Source organism: Giraffa tippelskirchi, chromosome 5 (genome assembly GCF_054371585.1).
Source record: "Giraffa tippelskirchi isolate mGirTip1 chromosome 5, T2T-mGirTip1v1.2.pri, whole genome shotgun sequence".
NCBI classification, from domain to species: domain Eukaryota; kingdom Metazoa; phylum Chordata; class Mammalia; order Artiodactyla; family Giraffidae; genus Giraffa; species Giraffa tippelskirchi.
In genome coordinates, this window is record NC_137279.1 from 47080893 (window position 1) to 47097028 (window position 16136).

The 16136-nt window shown below is 41.9% G+C and overlaps 1 protein-coding gene across 1 annotated transcript in view; it reads left to right on the forward strand.

The window, feature by feature from the left end:
• KIF26B (kinesin family member 26B) overlaps positions 1-16136 on the forward strand; it is a 516204-nt gene that overhangs the window by 349812 nt on the left and 150256 nt on the right. The window contains exon 5 of the mRNA XM_081486872.1: positions 14858-15041. Within this exon, the coding sequence (XP_081342998.1) occupies positions 14858-15041 (184 nt within the window). The remainder of the gene's footprint in view (positions 1-14857; positions 15042-16136) is intronic.

Here is a 16136-nt window from a genome sequence, read left to right on the forward strand (position 1 = left end):
ATAAATGGTTTCTGTCTGTGGAGTCGAAGGCAAGTGTAAAAACTAAGAGACTTAAATATTTCTTAGCCATTTCTTGGCAATTAGTCATGCATTAGGAGTCACTTTTGTGCACCTTTGAACACAGCACTGAATGGCTCTTTGCACTGGTTGTTAGTGATTTGTTTGACAGAGTAGAGGGAAAGCATAGAAATTTAAAGAGTTTCCAGCCACTTTCAACTGAATATCATTTGTAAAGATAAAGTAGCTCTGAAATTTTAATGGAAATCAATGTGAAATAAGATTCAATTTGTAAAAACTTAAATTACAAGCAATTTGTAGAAGTATATTGTGTAAATGCAAGAATTCACAGGAGGAGAAGGTGATTGATTGATTATATAATATGCATTACATTCTGTCCAATGGCATGTGACTTTGTTCACAGGCACAGCTGGATGGCATCTGGGGCTAGAGAACAGGATCACATCATCTGTTCCTAGGTGCTCTATCAGTATATAAATATTGTGCTCAGTTGCTCAGTTGTGCCTGACTCTGCTACCCCATGGACTGTAGCCCACCAGGCTCCTCTGTCCATGGGATTTTCCAGGCGAGAATACTGGAGTGGGTTGCTATTTCCTCTTCCAGGGGATCTTCCCGACCCAGGGATCGAACCTGGGTCTCCTGCATTACAGGCAAATTCTTTACTGCTGAGCCACCTGCGAAGCCCAATGTAATTATTATCTTTATAATAATGTCAGAGCTAGGAGTTTTATTCTTAGCCAAGGATTGAGTGTCAGGAAACTATAGTTATAATTAATGATGTGTAAGTAAGTTGAGATAGTACTTGAAACCTATATGGGTGCTTAAGGTAATCATGTTCCAAATTCTGCAAAAATGGTGATCATTTTACTTAGGATTCTAATACCTAAGAGTAACTACAGCATATAAAATTTAATTTACCCATTTTAGATTTCACCTGCCTAAAAATAATAGGCCCGCTAAAGTAAACAATAGTAAAATGTGCAGTTTAACATGGCTCAGGTTTCTTTATGGAGTTAACCATGAAATTTGAACTAAATCCTCGTTGTATTTTGACAAATTTCTCCATTGCCTGTAATTTATTTCAAAATAATTTTTTCTTTATACCAGTTTAATTATTAATTGTTTGATCATTGTTCTCAAAAATACTTTTTAACTATAAGACAAAAAAGTATCGAGAATGGAATAAAGCCTTTATTTTTTAATTAATTGATTTTATTTGGCTGCTCTGGGCCTTTGTTGCTGAATGCAGGTTTTTGCTAGTTACAGTGAGTGGGGGCTACTCTCTAGTTGTGGTGCATGGGCTTCTCATTGTGGTGGCTTTTCTTGTTGTGGAGCATAGGCTCTAGGGCGTGCAGCCTTCAGTTACTGTGGCACCTGAGCTCAGTTGCCGTGTGGCCCATAGGATCTTGCTGCACCAGGGATCAAACTCCTGTTTGCTGCACTGGCAGGCAGATTCTTAACCACCGGACCACCAGGGAAGTCCCAATAAAGACTTTAGCTGAGAGAAATGTGAATTACTTGGGAGGAATCCACTGCATTACCCTTTTAATTATTCTATATTATTTAATTTCTTTATTATTCTCCCTGCCTCCTCCCTCCATACCCATGCTACACACACACATACACACACGCAAACATACACACACATGTACATGCCCAGATTTCAACAACCTCAGATGCAGTGTGCAAAGGGAGGGGTAGAGAGCATCCATCCTTAGTGGTCAAATCCATGTCCTGGCAGTGGAGACAGGCACCCAGACCTACCTTGTGTTTCCTTCCGAGGCTGTTTCCTAGCGTAACTGCCTTGCTCATGCAGAATCATCAAATAAGCAAGAATATGCAACAGCAAGTAAAGCACAGGTCTTTATTAGCGGCCTTGATGCAAAGTCACAAAAAGAATTGCCCCCATAGTTTGTTGTTGTTGTTTTCTGTTGCTGAAACCTAGAAACAAACCATAAACTAAAATTTTATTGTGGTAAAATATACATAACCCATCCTTGGAGAAGGGAATGGCAACCCACTCCAGTGTTCTTGCCTGGAGAATTCCATGGACAGAGGAGCTTGTGGGCTAGGGTCCATGGGGTTGCAAAGAGTCGGACATGACTGAGCAACTAACACTTACTCATCCTAACTATTTTTAAATGTACAGCTCAATAGTATTAAGTCCACTCATGTTGTTGGGCAGCATCTCCACCATCCAGCTCCAGACCTCTTCATCTTACCAAACTGAAACTCCATCCCCATGAAACAGTAACTCCTCATTCCCTGCCTCCCTCAGTCCCTGGTAACCACAATGCCGCTTTTTGTCTCTCTGGCTTTGACTGCTCTAGGTACCACGTACAAGAAGAATCATACAGTATTTGTCTTTTTGTGCCTGCCTTAATTGACTAAGCATAATGTCCTTAAGGTTTATCCATGTTGTATCGTCTGTGAGCATTTCCTTCCTTTCTGTCAACCCCTGTAGTCCTAATTGGCCATGATTATTATAGGTTCTTCCTCCTTTCACAAGTTATTTTGCTCTGGAGTAATCTCTCATCTATGCTGTCTGCTCCATGGAGATGGCTTCTCAACTTCATTGAAAACAAAAGCTGCCTCCTTTCCTCTGCTTTGGAGCCTTTGAACATGCCTATGATGAGTTCACCTATATATTTTTTAATTGGAGTATAATTGCTTTACAACACTGTGTTAGTTTCTGCTGTACAACATCATGAATCAGTCATGTATATACGTGCATCTCTTCCCTCTTGGACCTTCCTCCCACCCCTCCAGGTCATCACAGAGTACCAAGCTGAGTTCAGTTAGCAGCTTCCCGCTAACTGCCTATTTTACACATGGTAGTATATATCCGCAAAGTGATTTTGCCATGTTTTTCAACAATCTGCATAGACTCCCTTCCAAGTGACCTGGCAGTAGAATAAATACAGAGGAAGGGATGTGAGTTTCTTTCTACCTCTCTCCCTCCACTGGGGCTGCTGAGGTAGCAGCAGTCTAAAAGATTGCCTGGAATCTGGGGTTGCCTGACCTTGCAACAGAGGTGGAGGGCAGGCATTCTGAACTGCTGCTGTGTCTGGTTCCTACTTTTTTTTTAATGCAGAGACCCCTAGCAAATTGTTTTTCTTTGAAATAACTTACTTAATGATTTCCTCAGATTTCAACCATACCAAATAATTTGTTAAATAAAAAGAAACATTGATATTAAAGGGGAAAAAAGAAATTACTTCTATTAGCAAACAAAACTAACATATATTCACATTTAATTAACCAAGAAGCCCCCAAACCAGAGTGTGTCACCCAGCATTGACAATTAATTATCTTTGCTGTGAGAGAGCTACAGGTATTGAGCAAAGAGTTACAGATTAAAGGCTTTGTTTTCTCTGCAATTGCTGTCCATTTCTAGCTATCACACCTTGATAGCAGCTCGCTGCTTCAGGCAGCAAATTATATCTGAAGTATGTAATTGCGTGTCAGTTTTTAATTTCACATGATCAAAATATGGGGAAAGTGAGGATAAAGCACTATTTCTTTTCAAATAAAGACATTAAATGAACAACAACTGTTTTTCAGTTTCTTATGCTTTTAAGATAATTTTCTACCAAACAGCTAAGGAAGATAAATATTAAGGGAAACTAGGGAATTAGTGGTCACCCTTGGCTTTTAAAACGGGCTCTCTGTTTATGGTACATCATGTGGTTTCTTCCTTTGAACATTACATTAGCATATATATAAATGATTTAACTAGAAACTACTGGAGTTAGCATCTAAAAGGCTGCATGATGAAATGAAAAGAACATTGGATTCATTAGATTTTTGAAATCAAATTATCTGGAATATGCTTATTCCTTGAAGGAACCTTAATTTTAGTTAGCTATTTCTTGCAATGTAGTTGATATCCATACATATATTGTGGACAATTGTTTCTCTACAGAAAAATCAAACACAGGCATTCCTAAGAAATAGGCTTTAATTAGCCTATGATTGTCTTTTTCTCTGTCTATATTTATAAGCAGCTGAAATAGCTAGTTGTAGATAAACGAGTTCATCAGTTCCAATCAAGAAGACCAGCTAGTTCTCAATTATTCATGTTTGGGAAAGACAGCAGTACTGGCAATTAACTACAATCATATATACCTAGTTTGGGATGGATTTTTCAGCTACAGTTGTACTGACTAGGGTCTGATGGCCTCGGTGTTTACAGTTCTTTTATTTGTTGAGCCCAGTTTGCAAAGGTCCGACTCTGGAGGAGGTTAGAAGCTATCTGGTTTCCCAGGTACTAATAAGAAGGCTTGGTTGGGCAGATCAGGCCAGGGACCTAAAGATCTGCCGAAAGGGAGCATCTGATCAGAAGGGTCTGATGGCCAGAAGGTCATTTGGCACAGGGAAATGTGATGAGGACCTTAGTGCTAATAGGAGGAAAGACTAGGAGATCTGTCCAGGCTGAAGCAGAAGGCTTCTAAGCTGAAGTCAAGTCGGCATGCAGAAGGCAAAATGCAGGAGATCAGGAAGCCAGGTTAGGAGTCTGGGAAGACCAAGACCTAGGCTTGGCACAGGCTGTAGAGCAGGAGCAGGGAGATTTGGAGTGCAGCTGGGGCCGCGTCCTCAAACCCAGGGACGTGGCTACTGTCACCTGTTGGACAGCAGGCAAGGCTGTGTCCCATCTGGATGGGGCAGTGGGCTTGCCTTGTGCTGTCCCCTCATGTGGCCTCGTCCAGGACATCTGTAGTGAACACCTTTGGAGCAGAGGATCCTGGAGGTGCACCTCCAGACTTCTGTACCCTTTAGACTTTTTCCTTCCCTGGTAAAGTTCTTAGGTATGTGCCCTGACAGGTTGGAGTCTACTGAATCAGGTCAGCTGCTGCTGCCAAGTCGCGTCAGTCGTGTCCGACTCTGTGCGACCCCATAGACGGCAGCCCACCAGGCTCTGCTGTCCCTGGGATTCTCCAGGCAAGAACACTGGAGTGGGTTGCCATTTCCTTCTCCAATGCATGAAAGTGAAAAGTGAAAGTGAAGTTGCTCAGTCGTGTTCGACTCTTAACAACCCCATGGACTGTAGCCTACCAGGCTCCTCCGTCCATGGGATTTTCCAGGCAAGAGTACTGGAGTGGGGTGCCATTGCCTTCTCCAAGTCAGGTCAGCAGGTGAGATGAAAGTGTAGCTTTGTGCATCTGCATGGAGCGAAGCAGTGAAATAAAGAAGCTAACAGCTGTGGAGTCACAAACTAATATGTACGTCATACACGCTCAGTTGCTAAGTTGTGTCCACCTCTTTGCAACCCCATGGACTATAGCCCACCAGGCTCCTCTGTCCATGGAAAATTCCCTAGGCAAGTATACTGAAATGGGTTGCCATTTCCTCTTCCACATGGCATGAGAGGCAGCTTACAAATTGGCTGTATGTTCTTTAGACCTCCAGGATCTAATGCCTGAAGATCTGAGGTGGAGCTGATGTAGTAATAACACAAATGAAGTGCACAGTAAGTGTAATGTGCTTGAATCATCCCGAAACCATTCCCCGGCCCCCCGATCTGTGGAAAAATTGTCTTCCGTGAAACTGGTCCCTGGTGTCAAAAAGGTTGGGGACCACTGCTGTAGATCTTTATATTACACATCAGTTGAGAACCATTTTTGGTTTATTCAGTCTTCCAGTGTCCTAGGAGAAGGAAATGGCAACCCACTCCAGTATTCCTGCCTGGAAAATCCCATGGACAGAAGAGCCTGTAAGCTACAGTCCATGGGGTCGCAAACAGTCGAACACGAATGAGTGACTTTACTATAGTGTCCTTGAAAGAGTGGGGAGCCCTCTCAAAAATGAAAGATTGATGAGGCCTGAAGCGAGTTGCATCTTTCTGAGGTCACTGAGTCTCAGAGACAGAAATTCCCTCTTTCTAATGTGTTTTCCTCTAGGTTTGACCTGGAGCTGGTTGTCTCAGCAGTGTTCTGGTCTAACCTACTGGGTTTGCTGGACACACAGAAATAGAAAAGTGTAATAAGAAAGCCCACATGTCCCCAAGCTGCCAAAAGAGTATGGCACCAACTGTCAAGTTCCAGATGAGGTTAAGTTCATTAGAGCAGAGGTTCCCAGCTTTCTTTTGGACCCTGGAACCTAGCCTCCCAAAAATGGCATCTCGGCCATTAGTGAAGGCGCTTCCTCAGAGCCCCATCACATGAAATATTAAGGAAGCTGCCAAGACCAGCCACCATGCCTGGCATCCTGCTGCCCGGTGCCTGAGGTGAGCAGAGCTTGGGGGCTCACACAGAACAAGCAGCAGCTGCTGTATGATGAGCTGAAAGGGCTTAACTCCCAGCAAGACGAGTGGAAGAGTCTTTCTTAAAATGCTCCAAATCCCTGTAGACACCAAGGAAGCTTACCTGAGCCCTGAGAAAACAGAGCATCAGAGATATGGAGGCAAAGGGCCTCAGCAGGACGTAAATTCTGCCACTGACACAGTGTGTGTCTGTGTCCCTACAGTCCACATTTCCTCAGCCAGGAAATAACAAATTCATGCTTTGTACTCCTGTTTAGACTTCCATGTGTGCGTGCTTAGTTGTTCAGCCATGTCCAACTCATTGCAACCTCATGGACTGTAGTCCATCAGGCTCCTCTGTTTATGGAATTCTCCAGGCAAGAATACTGGAGTGGGTTGCCATTCCCTTCTCCAGAGGATCTTCCCAACCCAGGGATCTAACCCAAGTCTTCTGCATTGTAGGCAGATTATTTTATCATCTGAGCCATCAGGAAAGCCCTTAGCCCTCCATGTCAATGGCTAATTCTTTTATTATTAAACATCTCCTGCTTTATTTGAGCATATGAAAGCATTTCTATTTTCACGTAAGGATCTTGGCTCAGCAAACACTTTCTTAGGTACCTGGCCTTCAGCAAAGGAGAAGATTTTACTTTGAATAGCTTTCATAAAAAAAGAAAAGTTAGTTTATGAAAGGGCTTCTTTTCATCCCATTGTTTTTACCTTTAGTTGTATTTTCATTCACCTCTATTATTCTCACTTTGACCATAAAAAATCCAGACAGGAATGGATTAACAATATTCACCAACAGTATGGTTTTTAAATTTTGCTTTTTCCCCGTTTTGTACCTCTAGGCATGAGTGAATGATGTGCAGTTCAGGTAAAGCTTCTCCCTTCTCCGAGCTTCTAGAGAGCCAGTGGAAGTTCTCAGTGATATTGAGTGGTGTGGATTCCTCTCATAGCCACAACTTAGGTGTAGACTCTTGAACACAGAGCACTTGTGGGGTGACTCAGAGATGACTTGACTGACATGCATAGCGTATTAATTGCATAGTTCTTTGAAAGTGAAAGTGTTAGTCACTCAGTCATGCCTGACTCTTTGGGACCCTGTGGATTGCAGCCTACCAGGTTCCTCTGTCCATGGGATTTTCCAGGCAAGGATACTGGAGTGGGTTGCCATTTCCTTCTCCAGGGGATCTTCCTGACTCAGGGATCAAACTCAGGTCTCCTGCCTTGCAGGCAGATTCTTTATTGACTGAGCTACCAGGGAAGCATAGTTCTTTAGTATATAGTTGTCATTGATTGATTGATTCAGTTTCCAGAGCACTGAGATGCATTCTAAGCAGCTTCCAGCATTCTTTTTGTATCTGTAGAAGAAGAGGTATGAGGCAGTGGAGAATGGCACAGAAGAATGGTGTGTGGTGGTGGTAGTTGTTGTGATATTGTTACTGTCATGCAAGGACTCGCTCTGGGTTGGGATTGCAGGAGTTGAGAAACCATTTTCATATAATTTGCCTTTCATATCCTAATTCTGGGCATGACCTGACTCACTCAGCTGAGACATTTTCCCCCTGTGATGAGAAGGTATGTTGCTAAGCAACTAGATCAGTAATTGGTAAATGCTTATATATGATTTGATTTGAGTTACATACAAAACTATGTAACTGCTTTTTTTCTGTCTTCATTATTAGGCACATGATTATCATTTGGTTTTATATTGCCCAAATGAAATAAAATAAGTGCTTCTATTTATCACATTGCATAACAGCATGAAGTGGTAGACTGACCCTAAGTCAAAAGCAGAAAACACAAATGCTCATCTCAGTTATGAGAATCACTAGTCCTGTGACTATAGATAAAATCAGGTAACTTCTGTGCCTTCGTGGCTTTTTACATCTGTACTTTGTGGTACAAACACCTTCTCTGCTTGTCTCACGGGACTGAGTGTGATGGATGTGACAATATGTGAAAAAGGCTTTAGAAAGAGTCAAACATTCCGAGGTCTAAGCATTTCTAGAACTTCAGATACATAGTCTTGGGACTTGGCATATGTTCCTTTAACTCCAAAGGCTGGATCAATTAAGAAGCCCTGAGTGGTTATACACCAGTGGTCCCCAACCCTTTTGGCATCAGGAACTGGTTTCATGGCAGACAATTTTCCCATGGACCGGGGGTCATGGGGATGGTTTTGGGATGATTCAAATGTATTATGTTTATTGTATACTTTATTTCGACTATTATTACATCAGTAATAATGCAGTGATGGAGTCAACACTAATGGCATCCAGAAGGAAAGACCAAACTGCACAGCAGCGTCTCATTAAGTGTTAAGACATAAGACATAGGCTCTCAATTGCCTCTCAGTTGCTGAAGCCTCAAGGAGTTGATAAGGGCAACATGTAGAAGCCTTGAATGGGTAAAGTTTTAAGAGAAGAATAGGGGTAAATTCATAGAGATTATCACTCTGGGTTAATGCTGTGCAGCAAGTTGCAAAAATCAATCTATTTTCAAATTATAATAGTGTCTGGCTGCCGTGTCTTAATGCAATATTGTTTGAGGTTAACCGTCAGCCATGTTTTGCCTCCTAGCAGTAAACATTTTATTTGAAGTCATGTCATGAATTATCTTCCTACACTAATGAAATGGATCATTTACATAAAAATCTGAAAAAACCCCAAGACCCATATGCTTTTTGGTCTCTGGAGGCATGGAAATGACCTCAGTGACAGCCAATTAGAAAATGGAAAGGTGAAGGAGGACGCTTTTTATTCCCTGTTTGGTGAATTTCCAGAATGAGTAACGTGCTTCATGGCAGTGCCAGAATACTTTTAAATAGGCATTATTTCAAAATGAAGCCGAACTGATTTTTTTTTTTAACACGTAGATGGATATCTTAACTATTTCCAGAGGGCTTTGCCTCAGACCACTGGTTCTTGTCACACATCCTCCCTATTTATAATCTGTTTTATTTTCTTCTACCTCTGTGTTACTGACCCCGTGGATTTCCTGGGAGCTGCTGTGATCTGTCACGTCATTGCTCATTTACCAGACAGTCTTAATCCTCAGAGCATTGAAATATTTTATAATGGCACATAAGCCATCGGAGCCTATGACAGCCCTGGCCATTTCACATTAAATTGCTGTGTGGATTGTCTTTTTACCTGCTGACGCTGGCGATTTTACCACTCTCATCTCCCTCCTGGGTCAGGACCCTCTCTGGGCAACAGATGGGGCAGTTCTGAGGGCCTCACCCTGCCCTCCTCTTGAGCAGTTTTTCAGTTGATGTCTCACCAATCAATTGCTTGGGCTCAATTTAGTAGAGCTTGAATGACCTCTTAATTTTCATGAAGCTTTCACCCACCATCTCACAGTTGAACACCCCCTTCAGACAGGATGAAATGCTCTCAGAGTGTTGTTAGCAAACATGGTGCTTAGAATTTTTTAAAGGATGAAGAATCCTTGAAAAACAACTGTACTACTGATATTCCTGCTTGATATTCTCTAAGGAGAGTTATATTCTTCACAAAGCTAACAATTCTTACAATATTGTTAGGGCAATATTTTAGTAACCTCTAGACACTAAGGAGGGTAGACCCCAACTTAATTCTCATGGTATGCATTTAGAAGGAAGGGCTTGCCATTTAAACACTCCGTAATTCTGAAAATCCAAGGTCAAATAGCCTATCACATAAATGCAAAAAAAGAAAAAGATACCCCATAAGTTCCCCCTCTGATCTGTATAACTGAGATCTAAAGCTCTCCCCCACCTAAACCAATTAAATTCACTAGATAATTATTTACCTCTTTCTTTTTGATCTGGGTAGATCTGGCCAGGGGGAACAAGGAACCATTCCCTTTGAAGGTCATCTCAATTCTAAACTGATTTCCTGAATTCAGATGGCCTCACGTTGATGTGTTAGGGTAATTGTCTCCTGTGTGAGACGAGTAAGGATGGAGAGAAAGGGTAAAGCCCAGAGGGAAGAGCTGAGCTCACTAGGTTTAAATTCTTGCCAAGTTCACATCATTGCTCCTCTCCTCACAGACCGATAATGCTTAGTGTGGCATCACTTTCTTTATAGCTGTTCAGTGAATATTAATTTCATCCTGCTAGAGAGGCCACCTTTTTTTTTTTTGCCATTGAAATAAGGTTCAGAGAATTAAGTGAAGCCCAGGGATATTTAAATATGTGTGCAGGGTTGAATAGCCATAGGAAATATGTGATACAGTCCATGCCAAGAATGAGTCAAGTAAATATTACTTCTTACAGTTTTTAGGTTAACTTTTTGTTGTTTAAAGTTTTATCAATCGACATACTCATCTGTTCCTCTCCCTACAAAAAAAAAAAAAAGGAACTTGTGAGGAATCAATTACACACAATAACTGCTAGCCAAAATGTCTTTACTTTTTCAATTCTTTCGTGACTGCTGCTCCTTTATGTCACTGAATAATACAACTATATATGATTTCTGTCCTTCAAACTTGACCCATCTATGTGTCATTGAAGTGCTCTGTAAAAAGAGCAGAAGCTGCTGGCTTCCAAGAAATTGAAACATATAAAATAGAGATCAAATAGCTGGTTAGGATGTTGTTGAAATTAAAATAAAATGTTCTTATGCAATATATGGCTCTAAACTGTGATTTCTAAGTTCTAGAATACTATTTATTTCATATGTATGTTTTAGGTTTTGTGTTTTTTCTGTAACTTAGATATGAGCAAAGTTTCACCCTTGAAATTTCACATATGTACATGTTTAAAGAAGAAAGTAGTTTTTATGTATTCTCCAAATAATTTCCTGCATGACTGTTTTTCTGCATTGAAGCCAACAGAGGCTTTCCTGAATGGAATAGAGATTTCAGGGATCATTTCAGTGTCTTTGCATTGGAAGAAATTTTGGAAATCCTACCATGTTCCCAGTGCCTGCTTTCATCTCCCTGGTATTCCCTGTAAATGGCTTTCTAGCCACTACTTGGACACTTTTGATGATAAAAGCTATTTCAAAAAGGAGACCCATCACTAATGGGTTACTCCCATTTTTAGAAAGATGCCCCCTTTACTTTTACCCCACAAATGCCCTTACATTTCACCTGCCTGTTTTTCTACCTGTTCAGAGATAATCTGATGCAATATGGGTAACAGAGACCTAGATTCAGTCTCAGTTCCACTGTTTATTATTGTATTCCTTCAAAGTACCATTTATTAAGTACTTCCTGTATACTAAACCCTTCACCTGCACTCTTATTTAATTTTCATAAACGTCTATAAAGGTAGATAATATTTTTGTTCTGTCTTACTATGCAGAACTGGGGCTCGATAATAATATGTGTAATAGTGATAATGATGATGATAATACTATTAAGGACCAACTATATGCTAGGGTGCTATGCTGGACCCTTTATATAAACATTATCAGAATTTAAGTAACTTACCTATCACCTACCTAGTATCTGAAGAAGCTGCTGCTGCTGCTGCTGCTAAGTCGCTTCAGTCGTGTCTGACTCTGTGCGACCCCATAGACGGCAACCCACCAGGCTCCCCCGTCCCTGGGATTCTTCAGGCAAGAACACTGGAGTGGGTTGCCATTTCTTTCTCCAATGCATGAAAGTGAAAAGTGAAAGGGAAGTCGCTCAGTCGTGTCTGACTCTTCGAGACCCCATGGACTGTAGCCTACCAGGCTCCTCTGTCCATGGGATTTTCCAGGCAAGAGTACTGGAGTGGGTTGCCATTGCCTTCTCCGCTGAAGAAGCTAGATATTCAAATAAAGTCAGATACTCAAAGGACTTTGGATTTAACTCTTTAAGACTCATTTATTTGTCTGTTAAATGGAAGAACTATTAGTATCTTCTTCACAAAGTTTGCTGAGATTCAAAATATTGGCCTGAGTAGGATATCAGAAGGACCTCTGCTAGGTCAAGTAAAATGGGGCTGAGGACCATGACATTTAGCAATCATGAAGTCATTTGTGGCCTTGGCAAGAGCTGTGTCAGAGGAGATATGGGACGGATGCCTGGTTGGGGTGAGCTTACAGGCAATGGGAGGAGGTGAACTGGAGAAAACAAGTGTGACAACACTTTCCATGAGTTTTGCTGCAAAGATGAGCAAGGAAACAGAACGGTAGCTGGCTGGGTAAGAAGAATGAAGAGAAAGTGTTTTATTTCTGAAGATAGGAGAAATAACAGCATGTTTGTATGCTGTTGGGATCGAGCCAATAGAGTAAAATTTTGATATTATATTAATATCAAATATCAAACATTATATTAATATCAGGAGAGAGACAGAGGAAGGAAACCTTGGCTCCTTGGGAATGCCCTTTATACACTTTAATTTCAAGGACCCTCTCTTTCCTCCTCTGTAGGGTCTGTGTGGCAGGAGTAAATGGGCATGGGTAGTACAGATAAGAGAAATGACAAAAAGCCAACATCTATTCTGAGCTGCCTTACAAAGTGTCACTCCCTTCTCCTCTCTGTCTCCACTTTTGGACCAAGAACCCCCATCTGGTGGGGAAGTGTGAACCACGGCAACTGCTTGGTCCTTTTACCACCATCTGAAAGAATCCTAACGTGAATGGATAAACACATGATCCATTCAATTCCTAGCAGATCATCATCTTCGCCCTTCTTAATGCTCATATGTCTGTAGGCAGCTTGACTTGAAAGCAGTAAGAAGTTGTTGTCAGTAGAATGTGATGTCCACACACACACCTCTGGATGAGTCTCTGTTTGTTCAAGGAGAAAATCTCACAGAGTAATGAAAACTACCAAGAGATGCACCAGACCAGTCATTGAACAATCCCATTTCGCCTTTAATTTTAGAGGGGCAGTATCAGAAAGAGTGGCAATGAAAGCATGAGAAAAAATTACTCCTAGGTATTTTTTTTTTTTTTTTTTTTTTTTGCTGATTGGGGAAAGAAAGTACTGTGGAAATCTCTTTCTAGTGCCCTTCATTTTTCATCATCTTACACGGATTCACTATAGAGGTCCCTAAGTTTGGCATTGGGACTGTTAGGGTATCATTCCATCAAAATCTGTCATTCCTCATGCATCATTCCTCTGTAAATCACTCTTGTGAAAAAGATGTTCAATTTTACAGCTAAGAAAAAAATTAAGCTTTGAAGTGGTTATTCTATTTGCTGTATTTTTGCAGTGGCCGTTTTGCAGCTCAGGGGATTTGTCAAAAGCATGACAGTTAGTGATACAAAATTAAAATTAACCAGTCCAGAGCTTAGGATTCATACATGAAGATGGAAGGTGGTGGGAAGTGGCGAGGGGGGGGGGTGGAAACAATGCTGATTTAATATTTTTGAACTACTTTGCTTGTGACCTGTTACGCAGTTGGTAAAAACACGGGATGGATTATAAGGTTTTGATGTGTAGAACACATCAAAACAAAATACCATTTGTTTTAAGCAGCAGCTGAAATGTTTCTTCACCTTTGGTAAGGAAACTGGAATTCTTAGAACAAGAATATAGTGTGAAAACACCAAGAGTGAATCCAGAAGTGAATATGTTATAGTCTGTGCCTTTGCCTTTTTTTCCCCTCTTCTCTATGGTGAGATTGTCATATTTTAGGTGTTGTAGGACATTCTAATGAGGGAAGATATGATGAGAACAACAAATGTTATTAACGAGGGCAGCACCTTCCCTCCCACCTTTTCGTTTGCGTCCTCTGCCACCTTTGTGAGTGCTGACTCTGTCACCCCTTGCTCTTGCCCATGAATTGCATTTTGTGGTGAAAGAGCACGCTACACAAAACCCTGCTTTCCTCATGAGCTTCCCCTAGTCTCAGGACCCTAAACCTTGGCTGCAGTTTATTCTGATTAGGTGTTGTGTTTCTTTAACAGCTTGATTTATATTTCCCTACTGCACTCGGGTCTGTGTTTTTCTTCCACAGTCACATCCGCAGCATACCTTGAACGGTCACCACATGGTTCTTCCTCAGACCAGTCTGGATTTTACAACGTGTTAGAGTTTCTAAAAAACTCATAAGGTCTCTCACACTTGAGTTTATACCAGAAGTTATGAAATGATTAACCTAATTGGTACTGTTTATCCCCAAAGATGGCCAGCTTTATTCACGCTTAAGCTGAGTGTTTGTGGATAATAAGCAGTTCTTTGTGGATGGAGGCTGCAGAACCGTGTGAGGTCATGGGGTTGCTCTGCCATGTGAAGGATTGGGCAGTTCCCTGGCTTCACTCATGGCGCTAGTGGTAAAGGACCTGCCTTTCAGTGCAGGAAACATAAGAGATGTGGGTTTGATCCTCGGGTCGGTAAGATTTCCCCCTGGAGGAGGAAATGGCAACCCATTCCAGTATTGTTGCCTCTGTCCATGGAGAAATCCATGGACAGAGGAGCCTGGCAGGCCGCAGTCCCTAGGGTCACACCGAGTCGGATATGACTGAAGCGATTTAGCATGGCGTGCACAACACTGGATTCACTTGGTCACAATCAGGGGCTACCATCTGGCCCTTGGAGGAAGAGAGAGAACTGTTTACTGCAATAAGAACTAGGCACTTCTTTAAGGGAAAGGACGTAAAGTGACCCTAGCGTATCTGATTGTGCCATACTTTTTCCTTTATGGTCTTTTTTCTGACTTTTTCCCTCCAGAGCTGCCCAGAAGTTAAATCTCTCATCTAAGAAGAAAAAACATCGGCCTTCCACTTCTTCTGTTGCCGAACCACCTCTCTTTGCCACCAGCTTCAGCGGGATTCTCCAGACGTCCCCACCCCCGGCCCCGCCCTGCCTGCTGAGGGCTGTCAACAAGGTGAAGGACACCCCAGGCCTGGGCAAGGTAGGCACCTGGCCCTATCCACTCAGGTTTCGACTGTGGAGTTCTGTGTCAAAGGCAAGGAAGAGAACGGTGGCTCAGTTGGATTATTAAAACAAGAAGGTGACAGGGAGAGAAGGAGACAAAATGAAATTCACTGGGAAGTACTGTAAAATTTTCCTTTGGTTACAAATACTAAGTGGTAAATTAAGACATTCCATCTATTGGAGATGTGGTTTGATTTTGGCAGGAAAAAAAAAACAACAACAACAGCTCAGCCTTGTATTGATTGACAGAACTGTAACCAATTAAAGAAAAGACCCCAAAGCACAAAAAACGGAAGGCAGAAGTAGGAGAGACCAAGAGAAACAGTACAGGAATAAGACATAAAGATGCTCTGTCATTTCCCTGCGACACTTTCATTGTTCCTCCCCTTTAGAGAAATCACAAGTTCCTGTTTTGAATCAGACCACTGATGGGATTTCTGGGGAGCATTTGCTGTGTGCCATTCTAGCCAAGAAATGCAATTTTGAATTGTTACAGTTACTTAGAGATGAGGCACATAATGAGATGTAGGGACACCATCTCGAGACCTGACTCAGCTGTGTTTAGGATAACTTTGTTTGTAGATGTCATCTCTTAACTCTCTCTTCTGAGATGAATGTCTGGGTGAAGTAACTTACAGTTTACTCTTCAATGGGTAAATAACCTGGGACTTATAAAAAAACATTTAGCTGAAGAAAGGGGTGGTTGTTTTCTTTCTTTCGCTTTCATCATAAGTAGGCTGGACCATGCCACCTTGCCAGTCTCTCACCGCTGACTCAATGGCACTCGTTTTGGAAGCTGCAGGTCTTGCTGAGGGGAGTGGCTGCTCAACTGTGTGGACTAAGATTTTCCTTTATTTGTTGTTGCTGTTGTTCAGTCGCTTAGTCGTGTCTGACTCTTTGCGACCTCATGGACTGCAGCACGCCAGGCTTCCCTGTCCTTCACTACCTCCAAGAGTTTGCTTAAACTCTTGAGTCAATGATACCATCCAACCATCTCATCCCCTGTCACCCCCTTCTCCTCCTGCCCTCAGTCTTTCTCAGCATCAGGGTCTTTTCCAGTAAATGGGTTCTT